This window comes from Opisthocomus hoazin, chromosome 14 (genome assembly GCF_030867145.1).
Source record: "Opisthocomus hoazin isolate bOpiHoa1 chromosome 14, bOpiHoa1.hap1, whole genome shotgun sequence".
In the NCBI taxonomy this organism is placed as follows: Eukaryota; Metazoa; Chordata; class Aves; order Opisthocomiformes; family Opisthocomidae; genus Opisthocomus; species Opisthocomus hoazin.
Window position 1 is genome coordinate 9,833,016 of NC_134427.1, and position 22,554 is coordinate 9,855,569.

Here is a 22,554-nt window from a genome sequence, read left to right on the forward strand (position 1 = left end):
TTCAAAACAACTGCAGGAGCACTGCTCTGCCAGAAAGCATCCTGCAATATTTGCTTACAATAGCAGAGAAACAGTTCATGGAGACTTTTCCATTCCTCACGAGTAAGATTTTTCCATACATTACTAGTACCAGAGTGTACTATTACAGCCTGCTAGGTCTTTCCAAAGCAGAACTTCAGCACAAAGCAAATTTTCCAGGAGTCCTGAAATTTTGCCATGGATTTCCCATCCAGAGGAAGGGTCATGTTTCCCTTCACTTTTATTCCTCAGACTATAGTCTACATTCTACTAAGTCCTTTGGCATGATACTGTGTGTCAGCCACAATTCTTGCTATTAATCCAGAAAGAAAAGTATATAATTCTCCAGGCACACTGCTTGCATCCTGCTGGAGAAGGGGGGAAGGTAGGTGTTTATTTATAAACTGACCTTGCACAGATTCCACCGTATCTTTCTTCTCTTGCCCCAAACTCTCGGTATTGCTCTGAATGATCTTTCTTAGAGTTACCAGCCACTCTTCCATCTCCTGCTCAGTTTCAGCTGCCAGATAGTGGCTGTACTTGTCTATTGTCTTGAGTTCAAATGCATAACGGCGCATTTTAGGACACTGAACAAACAAACAAGAAAGAGCAAGAATTGGATTACATTTGTCTCAACAACTCAGCACAGTACCTGCTGTGGGGGTCCTCTCCGTGAAAGCATCCTGAACTGAAATATCACAATAGGGGAAAATCACCTAACAATGCAAGCACCTTCCCTGACACAGCGCCTCTCCTGCAGTAATCGCAAAGGGTTTCACGGCTGCGATCCAGCAGCACGCAGCTCCACGGGTGCCAGCTGCTCTGAGGGTGGAAGAAAGCCAGGCTGAACCACAGCCATCGCACTGAGGAGCGCGAGCAAGCTACTTGTGTCGTTAGACCTTTCAGATTTACCCAGAGAAGCCAGGAACTGGATTTGCCTGACACAGTAAGTAATGTTGCACTTCAGGACAATTAGAGGCATCTGTCTTAAAAGCAAATGGTTCAATGCAAATTTTCTGAGCTCTGCTGGCCTTTAAACAGCATTTTCAAATGAGAAGCCAAGGCAAATCTAGTGCAACTTGGGAAGTACATCCTGTACATCACCAAGGCATGCACACTCCTGCTTTTGCTGTATTCAGAAAGATAAATGGAAACACACAGCTCTGACTCATCCATGCTGAAGCAAACCGCCGGAGTAATTTAAGCTGCCCTGTATCGGCTCCACCACACTCGGTGCTTGAAGCTTCTGCAGAGACAGCAATGGCAGAAGGCACAGCAGCAATCCACTGCTGCACTTCACTCTCAGTATAACACAGCAAACCCAGGTTTAAGCCCTGTACAAATACCCGTTCCTAAAACCTTACAAGCCCTTTGCAGGTCATAAGTCCCAAGAGGCTGCATGTTTGCATGGACCTGTTGGGATGTAACTGAAGAAACAAGAAGCTGGTGTGAGCAGTGAACAGAGGAGGAAGGTGTCCAAGACTAAGTCACACCAATTACTTACTGGCTTCAACCCTCAGGTAGTTTTGGAAGGCAACTGACCTACGATAACCAGGTAAAGGAGATGGACAGAGCCAGGGAGACAGCAGATGAGGTGATGGTGAAAGGCTTCCATTTTACTCTGGCAGCAGTTCTTCCACTCTCTGTCTTCCTCGCCAAAAGTATGGCACCCTTATGAGACTCCTTGCCTGGATTTTAATCAGCTTGGCTGGCAGAGCAAACCAGCTCTGGGTTAGTTTGCAAATCCATGCCTTCACCTCTTGATGGCACAGAAAGTGTTTGTGTCTTGGAGCTAGCAGTGCATAAGCTCATGTATGGCCAGGCAGAAAGCACACCTACCTGAACAACGTCATTGCAAGCATCCAAGAAAATACAGCCTTTGGATTCTTTTGAAATTTTCTCATCTTTGTAGGAATTAAGAATATAGGAGCCATCTGTGAGTTGTGACAAGTAGAAATACCTCCTCTTGAATACCTGCAAAAGAACAACATCTTGCTCATGCAAGCGCTCACTCTGTTGTATATTACAAACCACAGTCTCAGTTTCGGTATCTGCCCTCCTGCTACTGAGAAAATACCGTAACAAGAAACATCGATGACCTTGGAGTGTTGCAGATTCACCCCTTTGAGTGTGACTTGTTTTTGTAAAGAGAGATTTCATCATCTTCTTTAATTTTAATGTCTTTGTTGTTGTCATGATAAGTTTGCTGATCTAAAGCAAAGCCCCAGGGCTTGCAGCTTGTCTCTCAGCTGGCTCCAGCCTCATTTATCCTTACAAAGTAACGTTGCACGATAAGTTCAGATCAGCACATCACCTGAAGATCCATCCCACCCTAAAGCAGGTATTTCCAGAGCCTTTTTGATAAAAGACCTCATTTAGAATTACAAAGCAATTTTCCAGAAGACTTTGGAACAGACATGTGGAAATTCCCAGCACTCAAATGCAAGCCAAGAGACACTGCAATCCATTCAACTGCTTGGCTTTTTGTGTTGTTTTTTTTTTTTTGCTTCGATTTTTTATACAAACCTATTTTCATGAACTGGCTTTGGCTTAGTGTTCAATTCTCACCTCAGAAAGCAGTAAGTTTGGGAGAAGTGTTCCTATGTTTGAGCTATTGATTTTTAGGAAGACTGCATTAAATCGGAGAAAAAACCCCAAATCCCCAAACTCTCCTGTATCTCAGAACACCTTCCTTTATGTCTGTCAGCCAGTAAGCACTGGACTATAATCCAGGGGAACATTTTGTCAGCAATTATGGTAGCACCATATGCTGTCAGGTCTGTAAGGAGCAGGGTGCATTTCACAGTTGCTAGATATCTGTGTTAGGAGAATCAAGACGGAAGCAGAGGCCAGCAGCTCTCTAAGTATTTCCACTGTTCTGCACATTGGGAAGATCTATGAACAAACACAGCATTTTTCATCCCAGATGGGAGACTGCTAGCAACTTCCTGCTCCCATCATTACCGACACTAGCACATGTTCAATAAAACCGCTCACTCGTGCAGAACTGGAAGGGAGCATTGCACTCTGAACGGTAACCTAAGCCCTCTGAAGGGTAACCTCTGGCATCATTTAGATGATCAGTTAGCTGTAGAGATGCTCCATGAGTTGTTGAGCTTTAAGTTTTATAAGATTTAACTAAACTTTTAGTTCAACAAAGCACAAAAATACATGGAAAGCTGAGTGTGCAAAGCGATAAGCCAGCTTAAACACTGATTGAGCACTTCAGTGAATCAACCTCAAACTCTGGCAGTGGATGCTCTCTCTAGATATTACAGGGTTGATATCCCTTGTGGTTATGGGATTTCATGCTGAACCATTTGCATCTTCTGAATTCTGTTCAAAAGGAAATGCAGAAGCGAGCAGCAAACACTATTCCTATGATCTTCCCCCCTTGTAAGCACTGCTGTCAGAAATATCTGTCAGAAGCCCATGATTATTTGAAATGAATACTATAAACCTAGGAGCAGAGGGAACATCCCCTCTGATCAGGCTACAGGCACTGTTGGTGAGCATTGCAACTGCAGATGGATGGCTGGAGAACTGGGAAGGTCCACCTGGGCAGAGATGAAAGAAAGGAAGAGAGAAAATCCTTACACCGTGGTTGTAACGCAGCATACCAAAACGCTGCAAAACAGACAGCGAGAGAGCTGGGCCAAACCAGGGACGTTCTCTGCAAAAGAAAGGTTACTCTGAAATAAAGGTTGGCAGCTGTAGCCTAATTACAGTTCGCTTGTGGGCCGCTCTTCACAATATACTCTCTGCCCATGCTTAGCAACAGTGAGGTACCAACAGCTCAGCATGTCACAGCAATGAAAGAACCAGCACTCATAAGAGGCTTAGTTAAGAATGGACCCAACAAACCGCTTTAAGCACGTACGATACCTCCTCCAGAAGTTACAGGAGCAGAAATGGCTTCAACCTTGCTGCTCGGAAAAGCAGAGGATCAGAAAACCCTGTTCAGTCTCTCACCGTCAAGCTCATGAGGAGTCATTCTAAAACTCAAATTGAAATTAGCGCTATGAACTGTCCTGTTCCACTTCTCACGAAAGCATAACTCATTGAATCGAGCCTCAGAACAATTGAGCTTTTTGAGATTTACTGATATCCCTACCAAGCAGCCTCACTGCAGCCATCCTTCAGATGCACAGTTGAGCATAACTCCCTGATATTCTCTCTACGCTGTAACAAGGCAGCTGTGTGGTGGAACAACAGACGGGCTCATTGCCACAGCAAAAACCTGCGGTGGAACTATTAAAAACCTCCATCACAAAACCTAAGCAATGTCACGCTGGATTACATACACTAGAGACAAAGCAGCTGTTGCTTCTAGGTCAGTAATGCTCCATCTCCTCAGTGACATCAGCCCTGCTTTCAAAGCACAGACTTGTCATTTCAATTTAAAGCTGGCCTCCGTACGTATTTCCTACCAGCAAGGAAACTATCAATTCAGAAAGTCTTCTTTGCAGGGCAGCTGTTCCAGTTATTTAAATTGCCTTCCTCTTCCAGGCCTCAGCTGTTCATTCAGAAACCAATCTTAGTTTACTAGAACACGCTTTGCCTTTTTGCTCGGCTTGCCTGCCATGATTTGAAGTGCATTGGCCTTATAGTCTGGGCAGGGAAGGGTCAAAAGCTGTTACCAGATTGGGTTTTCCAGTCCACCTTGGGATATGCTACAAGAGAGATGGATGTCCATCCAAAACCAAATCCACCCGTTGCACTCCTGGTCTCAGCTTAACCTTGTGCCCTGTTCACAATTAATATAACGCTGGATCAAACTCACCTTCATGGTAACAGTGATTGTGCTGTTCACGTTTGCTCTGTGCAGCCAGCCTTGCTTTATCACACCGCCCTTCTGGGAGCACAGGGACGAGGAATCCTGAAAGAGAGCAAAAGATCAGAAAAAGAGCAGATCAGGTGAACTGCCTCCCTTGCAAAATTCCCCTTGGAGGCAAGGGGTATGTCCAGCCCAGAAAGCAATACTGTTTTAACTACAGCAATACAGTAACACGTAGAATGCATGTCTAACATGTACAGGTACAGTGTTATCACACAAAACTTCAGGGCCCTCTCTTTCCAAGAAAGAGGCAAAGCAGGCTAGTTTGGGTCAGCTCTAAAAAGGAAGATTACATCTACGCTCACAGAGCTGCACAGCAATTTTGCAATGAGGAAACGCATGTTGGTTCTTAGGCAGCATTTCAAAAACCTGGGGAAGAAGGAAATTTTCAAAATGGTCTGTCCAGAAAGTCACAAAATGCAGAACTCTAGACTTATTTCATCATTTCCTTCTGTATAAATCAACTCTCCATTTTAAATTTAGGCAAAAACCACCGAACCCCAGTAGCTGAAATGTAACTGAATGGTTTCACATTTAGCAAAAAAAAAGTTTCAAGTGACCCAGCCAGGTTGTTTTTGGTGTACCAGCTGGGATCTCCATCTTTGCTCCTGTCCCGTGGTCTCAGAGATGGAGGACGGCTCTCCAGCCACACCTGTGACCTCCACTGCAGAGGGAGGGAAACCAGATCCCAGAGAGAAGAAAACAACTCGCCCTGGGACTTCCAGTGACTCAGCAGCAGAGATGGACCTGGACTGTCTGCCGATGAGCTATGAAGCAACTGGTTTATATCACCTCCCGCATCCCGAATGGCAGATTTTCACTTTCTTCTTATCAAACTTCCAGTGAGAAAGTAAATTTTCTAATGTGCTATTTCCCTGGGTAAAACAACTCATTATTTCTCCTTTATAATGGTTCACCTTTTTGATCAAGAGATTTCTTTTACTTGAATTTCCATTACGTAATTCTAATGCAAACACTCTGTCAGTAAACAGAATCCTTTAGATATGGCCTTGCCAAAAGACATAAATGCCAAAATATCTACCAAAGCACTTTGAATACTCTTCCACAACCAACATCAGTCACTTCACTTCGTTGAGTATTTGGGACACCGATCAGAACAAAAAAGGTCTCCACGAAATTTTGAGAGCATATTTTTGCCCTTTTGCTTTTTTAGAGGCATGCTGATAACACACTGCGCAGCTCTGTCTCCAGCCCAAATTAGATATTGTTAACTTGAGGTGTTACCTCTTTAACGATGTAATGCAAACCGACAACACAGCCAAAAAAAATCAAGGCCAAACTTGATAATACATTTCCATTTATGAAGAAGTCATCCCAGTCCAGATGTGAGGTGTGCTGGGACACACACAGTAATTGTGAGAAACGTGCATGAAACAGCCCCTTCAAATCTTCAGCTCTGCAAGAAAGAAACTTCCCTTTTCCTCTGTAAGTCCTCAGCAGCAACAGCATCTTGGTGCCACGCAGATTTTAAACAGCTGGGCTAAACTCTTCCCCCCGTAAACTAAAACTTCTTGTCACATGTGTGAATTAAGCTTCACATGGTACTTGAGACAGAAAAATGCTACCCTCCCTTTTGCAGTAAATGCAACATGCACAAGGAAACATGGCATCTGCATTGTCCAAAATGAGATGGCCCAACTGCCAGAGCCCCCAGCTGACCCCCATGGAAGAGCTCCAGGGCTGCGCATCTGCTCTGCAACCCGCTGAGCACACACATGCCGACTTCCAAGGAAGCAAACTCCTCTGAACATCTGCACAGTACGTACAGAACGGGACTGACACACCGGGACTACGTTGGGTAGAAATGACTGAGTAAAAACTGCAGGTTATGTGGTAGTGCACAAAACTTTTTAAGAGGGGAACCCTGATATCACACTACAGTTGAAAACCAAATTACTCAATTTTAGTCCTGGACGTGAAGAATTTTACTTGGTAACCATTTGGCTTCCTTTTTTCTCTTCCACTGCTGCACTGTTTGAAGTGAAAAAGCCATCAGAAACACGATGGCTAATCTTCCAGATAATTTAGGAGACTCTTGGCTCCAAAAGATTATCTTGTCATATTTTGAAATAAATCACTGTCTCAGTTTTGGTCACAGAATCACAGTACAAGACATCTCACCAGAAAACCATTTCTGGGAACTGAATTTGAACTTTGCCTTGTGAAATCTGCTTTTTAAACAAATCTTAGAGCAGAATATGTAAAACAAAAAATTCTCCTTACCTCATCCTTTTCAAAGTCTTCATCAGTTTCAAACACATGGCATGGAATCTTGTCTGGCCTAAAGGATTTGCTGAAATCACAACACATTGTCATTTTTAATGACTGGAAAACAAGGGCCCTCCAAGCCAGCCAGCTGATGGTGGATCCAGAACCAAAGCCAAAATGCGAACTACAGAGCACAGCAGAACTGTCCTCTGGCAGAAGACAGATTTCAAGAGACCTACAGCCCCATACAGCTGGAGAAAGGTAACTTCTGAGTGCATTTCATGGAAATTAAGCACAAGTAGTATGTAATTAGCTTTCTCCATGTTAGCTGTCTGATTCTGCAGAGTTTTTGCTGACTTGCATTTATGCAACACAGAGATGCAGCAGGCCTGTCTATCTTCCATCTTGCTAAAAAAGAAGCAAGATCAGACTGCAAGGTTGTTCACAAACTTTAATACGATTTGATTAACAGCGTTGCCCCATTGCTGCTTCACATCCCTGTGAGATCCTCAGAACAGACCCACTTCAGTCAGCTAACAAGAAAAGGCATTTAACAAGCTGCCAGCACACAAGTAGCCTGAACAGTGGTCCAGACGCGCACGGGGCATGGGGAGCAGGAGCAGAGCAGGCACCACCACTGAAAAAATAACAATCCAGCAGAAATCAGAGATGTATTTGCCTGTCTGAAAAACCTGATTAGCTTTGGGGCTGGAATCGCTGGCACAGCCTGACATTTCAGAGCAGACAACTCCCCAGCACTGCCAACATTAACAGCAATACTACACCACCGGACTGAAGCTGTACAACAGCTTCTCTGAGACGGGGGGCACGAAGTGGGTCTGCCCAGCATGGAAACACCACGTCTAGCACGCAGAGAACGTCAGCCCAAGGGGACAACCAGGCTCCCGGTTTGGGGTGAGCACACACCGCCGACACCATTTATCCTGCCACGTGCCCAGACTGTCCTGGTCCCAGATGGAGGGGGCTGTTTGCACGCCGGTTGATGGGATGTGAAATGACTGACCCATGCTGGCAACACTGTCAGCATCTCTCTGACACAGCTGAGTGACAACGGCGTGATAACACAAACCTCTGGGTCCCCAGCCTTCAGAGTGATGTATCTCTGGAGGGAGGCTGCTTGTGGCACAGGCATCAGGAACAATGGCAGGCTGTCTCTCCTCAGCCCGATCAAACCCCGGCCCTGTGACCATGCATTAGTATTCCAAGGGACCACGACACTTACCATGGCAACATCCGAAAGTCTCCTGAGTATTCCTCATACTTGTAGTTTACCACGTGCCAGTCTGAGCTGTAGGTTTTAATGCACTGAAAGGAAAACAATACAGCTCTTTGAAAGCTACACCAAGCAAAAAAAAACCATGCACAAGTCTGAAAGGTTACAGGCTGCTGGGTGAGGTAAGCACAAGTGGAAAGGGTCTGAACAGGGCTGCTTCTCTTGTTTGGCACTGCAACACGGAATTTCATACGGAACCTTTTCAGCACAGAGACAAAAATCACACGGCAGCTGGCCTGCCACACAGCTACTGATTTTCTATTTACATCGCTCCAAGGCTTTAGAAAAGGAACAGTGATTTGGGAGAGGACTGTTCTACAGAAAGCACCAATTTTCTGCCCTCAGAAATGCAGTGCCTCTAACTCGACATCGACCCCCACTTGGCATTTAGTTCCACCACACTTGGAGGGCATGGTCCTTTACCGAACAAACCCGCGGCACCCCGGCTGCTCCGGGGTGGCTGTGGAGTCCACCCCTTGCTCTGCATGCCAGCACCTTGCTGCTCAGGCAGGCGGTGCGAAGCCACACGCCTCGTCTGCTGCGTACAAAACCCATGGGAAGGAAGCACTGCGCAAGAGGCACGTGTGAGAACTGCCTCGTGCAGCCCGCCTGCCAGAGACCAGTGCTGCCACACAGGAGAACCCAAGTGATCTGCAGCCTCACAGACCAGGAGCTGCAGCAGAGCACCTGGCCGCAGGGAGAAAGGGCTGCGGCAGGTGTTGAGTGGCCTTTCGCCCCTACCTCTTTGACGAAGAGACTCTGAGCTTTCCTTAGAGCGTCTTCTGGCACTGTAGACTGGAGAGTCCTTCTCTGCCGACCGATGACTGAGATCTGCAGGGAAAAGGAAAACATGGTTTCGGTGCAAACTGGGTCTTCAGGGACTGATACTTGCTTTAAATAAATGTGGTGGGACCAAATCATCAGTGGGTCATTTCGGTTTTATGTCAGTAATGCAGCCAACATCAACTTGCGGCTAACAGTGGAAATTTTCCAAGGTAAGCAGGACTGGAGCTGACTGGAGCTCAAACATGAGAAATAGCCAGTGCAAACTCACAGATACATCTTCGATCGGAAATATCAGCAGATCCCGGAGGGGATCACTGTAGATCTGAACTTTGCGTTGAAGGATCACGTTCTCATAGTCCAAGGGTTCAACCACTTTGGTTTTTTCCTGCAGGAAAAATAGAAGATGAAAAAAATTACATATATATAACATATAAAATAATTAATATTTTGTGCTTAATTTAGTCTGACAATTTCAAACCGTCACTGTGTTACAACGGACTGCTCGCTAATTCAGCAATCTGATACTCACGTGATGCAGCTACCCACTGTTGTGCACGTTTTATAGCGAGGGAAACAAGGGGTTATGGTATTTGTGCCTGGTAATAAGCTACGGGAAGAAACAAAGCACTGCGCTGCTCCCGTCCAAGCACATTCTCTAATTTCTTAATGGAGCAAGAAATCCTTCTGGACAGGCCACAGCTTTAACAGCTGCAAGCTTCATCATCTTTATGTACGAGCAGCTCATCCGTACGGCTGAGAAGAAATACGGCCTCCTGCGCTGCCTCCGCTCAGCTTGGAGCTGGTTTTGCTGGAGGAGCTGATGACAGTTGTGCTCTCTCTGGAAACGTGCCACTGGTGAGATGAGAGCAAGCCGGCTGCTACGGCCTCCAGCGCAGGAGTCTCGCCTCGTGGAAGGAAGAGTGGCATCCTTCTGGTAAGGCAGGAAAGCTCTCTCCATGAATCACACCTCAGCCACAGCCGAAGGCTGGAAAAATCTGGGGCCTGGTTTTGCTCTGACTTACATTTCTGGGAAGCAAAATAAGCTTCTCCAAAATCCCTGGAGTCACGAGTAAAAACTATTAGGAGAATACCATTGTGTTGGTTATTGCAGTACTTTTGTCCATGTTGCAAGTCCAGAAAATAGAACTTAAAAAAATGCCAGAAAAACACAAACTTCTGAAGGATGAAAATGTCATCTCAGCTGCCCAGCCCTAGACTTCAGATTTCATAAGCAAGAGCCAGGCACTTAGCACTGCAGTTGTGAAAATTAAACTTCACGCCAAAAGCAAACCCATGACTCTGTATATGAATGGTTACAATAAAAGAGGAAGTGAATTCAGGTACGTCAGCTTCGCCTTGTTTTCAGTCTTGACCAAAAGGCTGTCGACGCCTGGCCATGCCATGGACAGTGTTTACGAAGCGCTTCCAGCCACCTCGTGATGCCCGGATGGCACGTGCCTCTGGTGACAACACCCTTGCAGGATGGCATGTTTGGGCTTTCCACCCTTGGAAGAGGAACGGCAGATGCTTCCCCATCGGCAGCAAACCTTACCCCCTGTAGCATGCTCCCTGAGTTAAAAATGAGACCAGTACAAGGTCTCTCGCTGACTACAGCAAAACATGCAGCCTGACAAAATGAGTCCAAAATGAGGATGAAAAGCTCAGCAACATGTAACCCCATGGGGCAAACTGCTGCACCATCAAGCGTCCAAACAGCCCAATATTGCCCATGACGCATGAGATAAGCCAAGAAATCGATACTGCTCTTCCAAAACCAGCCATAGCCAACGGGTTTCTGTCCTGTGCTTCGGCTCCCGAGTCTCTCGGATGCATTAAGCAATGTTTTCAAGCCCTTTGCAGCAAATGTGAGCCAGGGTTTTATTTAATGACAGCTGAGCATCTCCTGCGTTGAAGGGGAGCTGGTGCTGGGACTTTGGTGAGGCAGTTGTCGCACGAGGGGGTAGTGGCCCCAGGCAAGAGCTATTTGGGGATGGTCATATTTTAATCTTGTTTTAATATTTTTCTGAAATGTTGCAGAAATTCTTTGTATGGTGATATCTTCTTATACACCACCACCTTTAAAAAAATCAAAGAATTGAAAAAAGAATTTTCTTTCCTTTTTTGCCATACTCTAGTACATGGTGAAAAGAGAAAAACCCAGGGTCTGTAGCAGACCTGGATGGTCCATTGGGCTGGCGCAGTGAAGGCAGTCCCCTCTCTCAGGCTGCCTCTGGCTTCTCTCACCCAAAGGACCAGCCCCACCGAGCAGAGGCCATTCCTCTGTCCCAGGTGCACAACTGGTGAGCTTTTAATACGTTCGGAGAGCAAAACCGAGATGAAAGCTTTTCCCTGCAGCACTTCAGAAATGCAAGGCGGGTACCTTTCACACTGTGTTTCGCAGGACTGCATCCCAGCAGCAGAACAACATCCAAGCACCTCTCTGATGGAGGACAGCACAGAGCCTATGTGCAGTTAAGGCCCATTTTACTAACGTAAGTGACGCCTGGGTCCCGTGCAAGCCTCTGGGCAGAGAGATTTCTGCACAGCCTTTCACCGAGCACCCGCTCTGCCGTGCTTCTGGCTGTCCACAAAGCAGCTCTTACTCTCAGCTGGGGAAAACATACCTCCTGCCCCAGACAGTTCTGCATTCAAAAATGCTTCTTTTCCATGCTGCCGGAATCCAGCATGGATTAGCTCAGATATCTGACGCAGTTCCCTCTAATAGCTCTCTGGAAACTTTGCTCTGCTGCTCGCACAGTCCTGAAAGCAAGCTCACAAGCCTCAGCGCCGTGTTAGCACTGCAGCCATTGCAGAAGGAGCCCACCAGGCTACCGGTCGGAGAGGTAAAGGCAGCTCGGCAGAGAGCCCAGAGGGGACGGGGGGCACGGGGTGGCCAGTGCTGCCAGCCCCAGCGCCGCATGCTGCCAGCCTCACCACACGGCAAGCACCTCTTGCTCCCGCTTCCCGGGCCTGAGCGCTCTGAAACAGATCACCTGGAAAAGAGGAGTCCCAAAAACCCAACAGGTAGATGGAGAAAAGGAATCCATTTTCTCTCAGTCTCATTCTCTTTAAACGCTTAATTGAATTTGGTTAATCATCTGAAAAAAACAGTCTTATTTCAGGATAACACTAAGTGCTTCTGAAAATCTGCCAGGCTTTGCAAATTAATGATGTGAATTAACAGGACATTCACGAGCTGCTCTCCTATTTGTAGGTCCTGGGCCAGGCGTCCCCAGAGCTCAGCCATCCCATGAGACCAGGCAGGACCCTACAGACCAGGCATACGGCTCTCTGCTGACCTGTCCAATTTACTTTTCTCCCTGCTAATCACCGCAGCAGTCCTGGCAGAACTCAGCAGCGTAAGCTGGTTAAAGCAGCACCATGAGCCCGAATGCCGCCTACACCCGCTCCCTGTCTCACCTCGTCCCGGCAGCAGCTGTACCAGCAAATTAGATTCCCTCTAAGAGCTTTTCACATCACTATGGCATTAAATAGTGGCTTTGGGCACACAGAACTCAGACGACCTGATTACACAATATTTTTAGTCCTTTTTTGTTTTGCAACATGGTCCTGAAACTGGGACTCTGTTTCTACAGCTGTTCTTTTTAAAAGTTGAGTTTTTGATAACGTTTCTTTTCTAGCTTTGACATCTCTGATGACCAGCAAGACAAAGTCCCGGCAGGGACCCTCGTGGGATTCGATGACAATTAAAGGGTGAGGACTAAAAAGGATCCCCACATCCTCACATGAGAGGCTTCAAAAGCCGTACAGCACTGCCCACCACACACTTGAAAAAACTCCTTAAAATAACTCACTACAGCCCTTCCACTCCTGTGGATTTAGTGACATGGGACAAAACGTGCTGTGCAGGCTGGGGCTGTGATCTGCACCCCACAAGCCCGTGCCGAGCCTCGAGACGCGCAGCCGATGGCCCGGGGAGCTGCGGGAGGCGAGGGATGCTGCGGGGCTGCGGAGAGCTGCCACCCAGCCGGGCGCTGCAGCACCCACAGACAGGCGTTTGTCCTCCGGAGCTGTTAGAAACGCAGTCCGCAGAGCTCCCCCGACCCGGGCTGCGTGATTGCCCCGTCTCAGCACACAGCAGCCCTCCGTCACCTGCAGCCCGGTGTCACGCCGGCTGCGCTCGTGCCCAGCACCACGCAGCCAGGCTGTCGTGTGCCACAACAGGAACCACAGCAAATGTCTCTAAAGCAAAGCCAAAAGGTGTAGGTCAAGCTGTTTGCAAGCAAAGCAGCTCCTCTCCAAAGGATGTGGCCTGTCCGCTGCCTGCCACCGAGGAAACACAGGCTCCTCTGCCCGTCCCAAACCAGGGCTAGCCGTGCCCATGCCCCTGCAAACAGACCTGCGCAGTCAGGCGGCAGCCATCACCAATATTTTTCACCCTTTGGCCCACCCTAGTGCACAGTGTCCCAAGAGGGCTGGAGGTAAAGCTTTAAGCCCTGAAAATCAGATTTCAAACTCTTAGTTTTTCTGACGAGCTTGGTTAAAGCACACGTCTCCCAGCACCCAGGGCTCAGCCACCGCAGCAGATGGCACCCACCAAAGTCATTAGGAAAGCAGAGGAAAAGCCATTACACGAAAGCGATTAGTCTTAGAAACCACAAATTCCTCCACAGGGAAAGCTAATATCCAAGCACAAAGAAATGCTGCCAGTCCAGCAACAAAATCCAGCCATTTCTGCAGGAAAAAACGTGCAGTGTGCCAACGCCCTGCTGTTCTCCGGCACACGTGCAGCCGCTGTTCACCCAGGGCAGGCAGATGGGTGCACTGTGATGCTCCTCGGGTTCCCCCGACCTCTTGTGCAAGAGCAGAGTGGGCAGGTCGGGGTGAGCTGCCTTCCGCCGTGGCCCCTGTGGCTGCACCACAGAATCACAGAATGGTAGGGGCTGGACGGGACCTCTGTGGGTCATCTAGTCCAACCCTCCTGCTGAAGCAGGGTCACCTACAGCAGGCTGCACAGGACCTTATTCAGGCGGGTCTTGAATATCTCCAGAGAAGGAGACTCCACCACCTCCCTGGGCAACCTGTGCCACGGCTCCGTCACCCTCAGAGGGAAGAAGTTCTTCCTCATGTTCACACGGAAATGCATTATTTCTAACTGGCATTTCTATGGTTTTTAACTTTTTAATGACTCTTTCACAAAGGGCAAACTGAGTTTTGTATATAAAGTATTTGGTGAGGAATTTGCTAACTTAATGTAAATACAAACATTCATGATTAGCACCCCGAGCACTCCCCGCCGCAGCTCCCGGCCCAAAGCACTGCAGCCCCCCGCACCGGGATAAAAATCAAGACCCGTGGGAAAGACCTCATAGTGGAAAAACATACACAAACACGATTTAAATCAAAAGATAACAGGAGAGCAGTGTACCCTCCCAGCTGAGCTCACTCATCTCTCTTAAAAAAACCACTGGTTCAAGCCCCGCACCCCAGCCTGTTCCCAAAACCCCACGTTGCTCTTTGTGTCCCTCAGCTTCTGCCCCCAGACTCCTGCTCCCCTGAGCACGGGGCCATGTGGAGAATGAGGAAGGGGGTCTTCTGCCAGGGTCGAGGCTCGTCCGCGCCGGGTCATGAGGCTCCACTCGGACAATGGCACAGGCGAAACAACAGCCTGTCTGTTGGAGCATTGACTCTCACCAGCTGGCTGGCATTTTCACAGGAAATTCAATGCCATTACTTCAACAGAACCATGCCCACAAACACCAACGCAAGGCTCTGCCTTTGGCCAAGCGCGAGCACAAAGAGCCCGGCACAAGGGAAACCTCAGGTCAAGGTCCTTGTCCTCGGTGCCCTGCTCACCCTGCCGCCCTCCGCCAGCCCGAGCATGAGCTCCCACCAGATAGAAAGCGCCAGAGAGAGTCCAAAGGAAATGTTTGAGCAGGGGAATTACCCCCAGCCAAGAGGGGGGAATCTTAAGAAGTCAGATTAAATTGTCACCTTTCTGTATCCATTTGCAAAGCTTAAAAGATCCCTTATATTTGCTTTACAAACAAGGGTTCATAATGACAGCTGGAGTTTTGTGCGGGGAAGTACAGGAAAGGTCATTTTAAACTTCTTTTACCCGAAAAACCGTAGCGACCTGTCTTCTAGCGTTCTGCATTTGTATACCATACAAGCGCACCAATGATTTTACTATATGATCCATGTTTTTCTGGGATCTTTTTCTCCCACAATTACAACAGGTATAATCCAAGTGATGCAAACGTACAGAAAGTGAAGGAAAAATGTTTTGTTTGAATCAAGAATCATAGAATGGTAAGGGTTGGAAGGGACCTTAAAGATCATCTGGTTCCAACCCCTCTGCCATGAGCAGGGACATCTTTTTTTGAAACAGGAGCCAAAGGAAAACTATCAGAAAGCTTTTGTATTTTCATTCCTTTCAGTCTGGCTCTCATTTAAAACAATATCCAGACAAGTAAATGGGAAACCCAGCTGGTTTGGCTCCACTTTAACCAATTTGCTCATCCCTGTGTGTTCACACGAGCCCCGCGTCAGCTGCCAGCACACGTTTCCCATTGCATGGTGGAAGCCAAGCCCAGAACAACCCCCAGCCCAGCGCAAGAGCCGCACCGAGCTCGACTCTCGCTTCTCAGGGTGCTCAGGGCCAGCGCACACACACACGCGGCTCCATCTCCGCTCGGCACAGCCGGTTGCAGCGCTTCCTCCGTGCCTTCCGCCGAAGCACTTGCGGGGTGGGCAGCACCCGGGACGTGGTGTTTTCTCGCTTCCTCAGAAGCGAAGCTCAGCCCAGTGCACACATCCACACCCACAAAGCAGCTAGAGAGACACAAGCGATCCGAATGTTAAAAGTGATGGTTCTTTAGAGCAGCCAAAGAAAGAAGGGGAAATAGCACGGATCGCGTGTACATACAGATGTGTTGCCTCAGACTGTACAACTGTTCCCCAAAATTTAGTGAGCATTTTACAGCCTATCTATTGACCGCCTCATCTGCTGCAACCTTGTAATGCACTTACGTGGAAAGCCTGGCAAAGCCTGAATTTTAAAACAAATCCCAAAGGACCAAGTAGGTGAAATACACAGTAAATATGGGGCAAAGTCAGTCGGGAGACCTGATCAAAAGCTAAAGGGGGAGAGAAAAAAGGAAGCATACAACTACCCTTTGGACATACTAGTCACGGTCACGTCAGTCCTGAGACTGGCAGCAGCCCAAGGCAGAGAGGGACCACTTCCCACCACATCACGCAATCTGGAAATGCAAAGATACCTCGCAGACAGCAAAGAGAACCCTCCATGTTTCATTATGCTCATGAAACCTGACAGTACATGGCAGAATTTAAATGGGAGCTGAGAAAACTCACTTGGCAACCCACATGAGCACACGGAACTGTGGAATTTCTATCCATAGAAAAGCTTTTCCAAAGCCAGGGATCCCAAGATCTCAGGACGGGGCTCTCTCAAACTGTGTGAATTTTAATCACCTTTTTTTATTATTATTTTTAAATAGCACAGTTGTGACTCTTCACTTTTTCTGCCCCCAGTTCCTGCACTGCCGTCTGATTCCGATTACATGCTCTAACTCCAGCTTGCAGGAAGGCCACACAGCTTCATTTAAAAAAGCCGAGATTCACACATAATTCATCATTCCAGGAGCCTGGGCATAAGAAAGAGCAACGAAAAGTAGGAAACCCTGAGCGTGGCTACCCAGAGCCTGGAACCACCATAACCCTGTGCAAAGCCAGAATAAAATCTGCGCCCCAAAGTGTTCGCATCCAAAAGCACAGGAAAGAGGGGAGAGGTGGAAACAGAAATGGGGAGGAAGGGCAAACAGGGAGGCAGCGTGAGTCAGCACACATGGCAGCAGCCACAACACGACGCAGCCCTGCCGCTGCCAAGGGGTCTGTGGGCTGCTCAGCAAAGCCACGTTTTGGGAGGAATTCAGAAGAGAGGCAGTGAAGCAGCTCTCGCCAGGTGATGGGGAGCTCGCACCCACGAGCCTGCTGCAAACCCAGCACTCTGGTGGATGTAACAACAGGGCCCGGGGCAAGGTGCCGAGCTGGGCTATGGTAAAACCACAGGGGTGAAACATAGTCAATAAAGATGGGTATGAGCAGGCCAAAACTATTTTTACACTGGCCAGAGAGAAGGAAGTTTAAAAACACACGAGGAATGCCCAGACAGGAGTCCTGGTGGTGCTGAAGGCACAAAAATGCTGAGCTTGAGACCCCGGGGGAGATGTCTGCACCTGGGACAAGGCAGAGAGACGGGCTGTAGGATGGACACACAGACACACTGAGCGCTTTGTGAAGTGTCCCGGGAGCAAAACCTCCCGAGGAGGAGGAGGAGGGGAAGCAGGGAGAGGGAAGGGTGTCAGGAGCTGCTCCAGGGTGGTGCAGGGGCGGGCGGGATGGGGGATGCGGGTTTGGCTCAGCCGGGATGGGGCCGCACTGGAGGCAGGTGAGTGCTGGGGCCATGTCACGGGAAGTGGGGGTTACGGAAAGGCTGGGGCTGTGCAGCTGTGAGAGTGAGGAGATGGGGACAGGGAAGATGAGAGGCAATGGCGGAGGGGCTGTGCACTGCAGACAGGAGAAAGGAGCCCCGTGGGCAACAAGGAAGGGACGAAGCATGAGGTGAGGAAAAGGGGCCTGACAGGGAGATCGGGTGCCCACACGGCTCAGAGTAAGGCTCTGCACAGCCCTCTCGCAGGCAGTGGGCGAGCAGCCTCTGAGACAGCACCACTCCTGCCAGCTCCAGCAAGCCCGCCCAGCAGGCTCTGCCCGCCACAGGACAGCCCGTCCCCACCCCATGCCCTGGGCATCCCAGAGCGAAGCTGCCAGCGCGGATGCGTGGATGCATGTGGATGCTCTGTGGCCCAGAGCAGACAGAGGAAAGCAAGAAACAGGCTTGCACGGGCTGGCCCAACACGCGGGAGCAGATCTGTGGCACACCAGTCCCCCGAGGGCTCTCATCTCCCAGCAGCAAACAGGTCCTCCCTTGGGCAGCGCGGGCTCCCCAAGGAGCTGTTTGGCGATGCCTTCAGCAGGGTACCCCAGCACTGCCTTTTTCCCTTGCAGTACTCACACTACACCCTGGAAGAAAACGTTTCCCCACCTGCGGTCCAGGCAAGCAGACTCTCCCTTCCCCAGTCCCCAGTATCACCATGACAAGCTGCAGGACTCGCTTTGTCTCTTTTACACCCAGAAACGGGTACACGGGGCAAAGAGAGCCCAGCGCACGGACTGCAGGAGACAGAGCTGCAAGTGCATCACTTCCAGGGGTCTCATTAGACAGTGCTCTGGGTGAGAGCCCCCACACTCCCACCTCCATACAGGAGTTACATGCCAGTCACTCTCCAGCTCCAAAACAGTGCAGGCAGCACGAACATGCTGTGCCCCCCTCTGTCCCTGCTCTGTGTTCAGTGGAGGTGGCTGTATCCGACAGGCGCTCTCAGAGAAACAAAAAGCCACGTAGCGGGGAAGGGGAGGATGGGTGCATAGCCCTGGCACCCTGCAAGAAAACACTTGCAGTGCAAATGACTCACACTTTCCATCGGAACGCGTGGAGCAAGAGCCTCCCCCTCTCCTGTGCTTCCCTCCACCCCACTCAAGTCCTGTGCGAAAGCATCTCACCGACCCACACCTCCCTCCTCCCTCCTCGATGGCCCCGGGTGGCCCGAGCACCACGAAGGGCACACTGGGTTCTGGGTATTTTGTAACTTGAATGTCTCCTTTTTCAATGTAACGCCCAATTCTCCAGTGACAACAGAAGTGCTTGCAGTTATCAGTGCTGTCTCTGAGAGAGTGGTGTAGCATCAGTGCAAGACACCAGCTCAGAGAAGGCTGGCTTGAAGAAACAGTCAAATATATGTAGACATACAAACATTTACCTGTTATTACTGCTTAGTCCTGGCAAATAAAACTAATCCAGGCCTTGTAAACTTCTAACTGGCTTAGAAATTATAGGAAGTCAGGATAATCAGTGTACAGCTCTTCATTTCCCTCCCAATTACTCAGAAGTGGACTCCACACTTCACAGCCTTTAGCAGATGACATTTTGAAACTCAGTTCTGCAGCCGCAAGGGCCAGGAACGCTGTTTTTTCCTGAAAGCTTGAGATTCTTGCATAATCACTTAAGCAAAGGAAACAGCCGTCAGAAAGAAGCCGCATTGCAATGAAGCAGCTCCAGATCACAGCCGAGGTGCGAGTGGCCCAGGCTGCGAGGCAGTGCTGCTGCTCCAGCCCATGCGCCCTTCCCCTTTGCACATCACCTCTGGAAGCGATGCCCTGAACAAGTACGGAGTCAGTGGGAAAAGCACTGCCGGAGGCGAGCGGCAGCATGGCCCGGCTCTGGCATAAGCACCCACCCGAGGCGATCCCGCGCTGCTCCTGCCCAGGGCAGTGAACCAGGGCAAGCATCTGAGATTGCGCTCAGTACCCTTGTCCCCTGTGTCCTGGCCTTCCTCAGGGTCACCAAGTGCTTCTACGCGAGAGACAGCAGTGACAGCTCAGTACAGAGTGCCACGGCCTCTCCAGTCCCCAGACACAACACCTGAAGTCCCGCATGTCCCTGCCTGCCCAGGTACAGCCCGGCTCAAATCCAGCCCTCCTGCACAAGGAGCAGAGCGAGGGACCAGTGCATCCCTACATCAGCGGAGCTGCACCTGCATCCGGCTGAGCATCTGCCGCAGAGCATGAGACACATGAAAACACAGCACAGCTTTGATTTTCTCCTCTGAAAATAACAGCATTAATAGAAATTGGCAAAAGTGTACTGGTTTCTATGGGACACTGAATTTCTGCCAGATATGACTTCTCAAAGCATGCTGTAAGTACAGGCATGCTAAAAAAGGAAAACAGTAATTACAATGACAATAATACATGTTATTTATATAAGTTCTTAACTGGAGCATCCCAAAGTGCTTTTCAGATGTCACTAGTATTTCATCATTTATTTATGTAGTATCAGTTTTATATTTAGAATCCAGTTCCAGAATAGCCAGCTTCAGAACATCTTAAAGCAATTAATCGCACATAAGCAGAACCCCTCCCTTTCCTGCCTGCTCTTAAAACCTCTTGTTTTTCACTCAAGAAACCACTTGCATGCAGGGCCAAGCCAACTGCGCAGCCCCTCCCCGAAGGCGAGCATGCGAAACGCTCCTCGGCTTCGCTGGGGCACGAAGCAAGCCGGGCAACGGCGGAACAACTTGCCCAAGCCCACACAGCAACGCCGGGGAAAACCAGAGCAGGAAGTTGCAAGACAGTTTTTGGGTGGCCTTAGCAACACGGCAAACACCCCAGCAGCAAAGCCAAACCCCAGAGATGTCAGCGGTGGTTTAACCCGCGCAGGAAGTCTCAGCCGCCATCGATGCTCCTCTTCAGGCTGCGGGCGTCGGACGCAGGTGCAGGCGGCTGCAAAGTTAAACTCTTTTCTCTCCTGCAAACGCACGAGGGCCCATGGATGGGCTCGGTGATGTTTCAACCCAAGGTTGTCGACAGAAGCACCTCAAAGTTTCCCCCCGATGAAGACATCCATACAAGCTCCAGCACCACGCAAAGCGACAAGGGAGTGCTTAGGGCTCCCCAGGCACAGAGAGAAAGGCAGAACTGCGAGGGAAACTCGAGTCGAACGCAACTTTCCTGGAGCCCCAAACTGCCACGGAAAGCGGCTGGCTGTCGGCAGCTGGCTTTGCCTCCCCGAAAACCAGCTTTGCGTGCATTCAGCCCACCCCAGCCAGTACCACCGTCTCCCTCCAAGAGATGGAGGCTCCTTTCTCCTCTCCCGACTGTGCCTTTCCCACTTGCCCCTATCACAAACCCAGCCTCTGCCAAGCCTCTGGCCTCCCACTGCCCCTCCACCCCGTTCCAGCTGGCACAACGCTCCCCTCACGCCCTGCTCCAGCGAACCCCGTGTCCCCGAGGGCCGAGCCGCAGAGCCGCAGGCTCGGCAGGCTGGCAGAGCCCTGGCAGGCACAGGGCCAGCCGGCACCCAGAGCCATGGCTTCCTCCAGACCTGCCAGGAGATGTGCCCTGCTCTACCCGGCCACTGCAGCGCAGCTCCAACCCACAGCCCGGGCTCCCGGCCACTGCCAAAATACAGTTATGTATGCGGCACGTTGACGTGAGCAGGTCCCAACGCTGCACAGGAGAGATGCCGTCCTTCTGGCTGCACCCTGCAGTGCCGCTGCTCCGGGGACGAAGAGAACGGGCTGCGGGGGGACTGTCACCCAGCACAGAGCCAGGAGCAGGATGATGGAGCAGAGAGTGCTCTGGACCAAAACAGGCAGGTCTCCTTCCAGCCGCAGCCGCTCCCCAGGGACAGCCCCGTGGCAGGAGATATTAATAGGGGAGAGAAAAAATTGCATTTCAGCAAGAAAGGAGAGAGGGGTGAGCAAGGGGTCAGGAATAAGCAGACCTGACCCCATTAGAGAAGCAGCAGGAGGCAGGGAAAAGCTGTAAAGATAAGTCAGGGCTGTGCTGAAGGGAAGAGGAGCCAGGAAGGGAGAGCTTTGATTTGTACTTTTTAAGGGAATGAAAGAGATGGAGAGACACGGTGGCAGCGAAACATACTCCAGGATTTCTGAGATGGCAGCAATGCCCACAAAGGCATATGAAACTACTCTTTTCTTCCTTGGACAGAACAGGAGTGAGGAGGCCAATTAGCCAGGGAAGCTAAAGCACACGTGTGCCCCAAGCCCGGCTGCTGTTCAGCTGCTGGGTGTGACCGTGACTTGCATTCTCAGGCCACAGAAATGTCAAAAGCTTTGTGTAATTTTGCATCATTAGAGATAATCCATCAGCGTGCAACGGGCTAAGTGAAACGCTGTAAGAGCCACCAAGCTGCATATGTAAAAGGATGCTACAATACGCACCACAGCAGGTAGCCCAGGTTCAAACGCTCCTGGTCCTGGGGGTATCTCTGCAAATATCTCCAGGTACCAGAAGAGGCTGAAACAAAGCCCGAGAGCCATCCTCTCACTGGATTTTGAGAGCACCAAGCCTGCAACTGCATTGCTGGCATTAGCTGCAGGCACCGCCACCAACCATCTGTTCCAGGCATTTCACTGCACTGACGGTGGCAGGTTGGGCCAGACCTGTCCATGCAGGGACACCTGCACCTTCATGACACTCTCTCCAGCACAGAGCCAACCACTCTCAGCCTTGCCCAGCAAGTGTAAGGGCTGGATGCTTTCCTCTCTTCCTAGAGCTTTCTTACAATAGGCAGGAGGACGCATATATTTAAATGACGCCTTGGGAAGGATAAGATTGAGTGCCCATCAAAAGCTTGTCATAGCCTCCAAAAACCTCAAGAAATGGACGCATTGACTACAGCCCATCCTATAGTACCCACTCCTCAGTGCACAGGCGTGCGCGGGGCAGCAAGGTATGGCTTCAGCTCTTCTGAAGTGGGCACTGG

The 22,554-nt window shown here is 49.7% G+C and overlaps 1 protein-coding gene across 3 annotated transcripts in view; it reads right to left on the reverse strand.

Moving 5' to 3' along the window:
* DOCK11 (dedicator of cytokinesis 11) overlaps window positions 1-22,554 on the reverse strand; it is an 87,170-nt gene that overhangs the window by 58,893 nt on the left and 5,723 nt on the right. For all 3 annotated transcript variants that reach the window (XR_012765466.1, XM_075435132.1, XM_075435131.1), the window contains exons 2-8: window positions 9,433-9,549; window positions 9,120-9,209; window positions 8,328-8,410; window positions 7,100-7,169; window positions 4,802-4,897; window positions 1,858-1,992; window positions 428-605 (exon numbers count right to left, since the gene is read on the reverse strand). Coding sequence is in view for 2 of the 3 variants with exons in the window: in XM_075435132.1 (XP_075291247.1) it covers window positions 428-605; window positions 1,858-1,992; window positions 4,802-4,897; window positions 7,100-7,169; window positions 8,328-8,410; window positions 9,120-9,209; window positions 9,433-9,549 (769 nt within the window). In the remaining variant the exon portion in view is untranslated. The remainder of the gene's footprint in view (window positions 1-427; window positions 606-1,857; window positions 1,993-4,801; window positions 4,898-7,099; window positions 7,170-8,327; window positions 8,411-9,119; window positions 9,210-9,432; window positions 9,550-22,554) is intronic.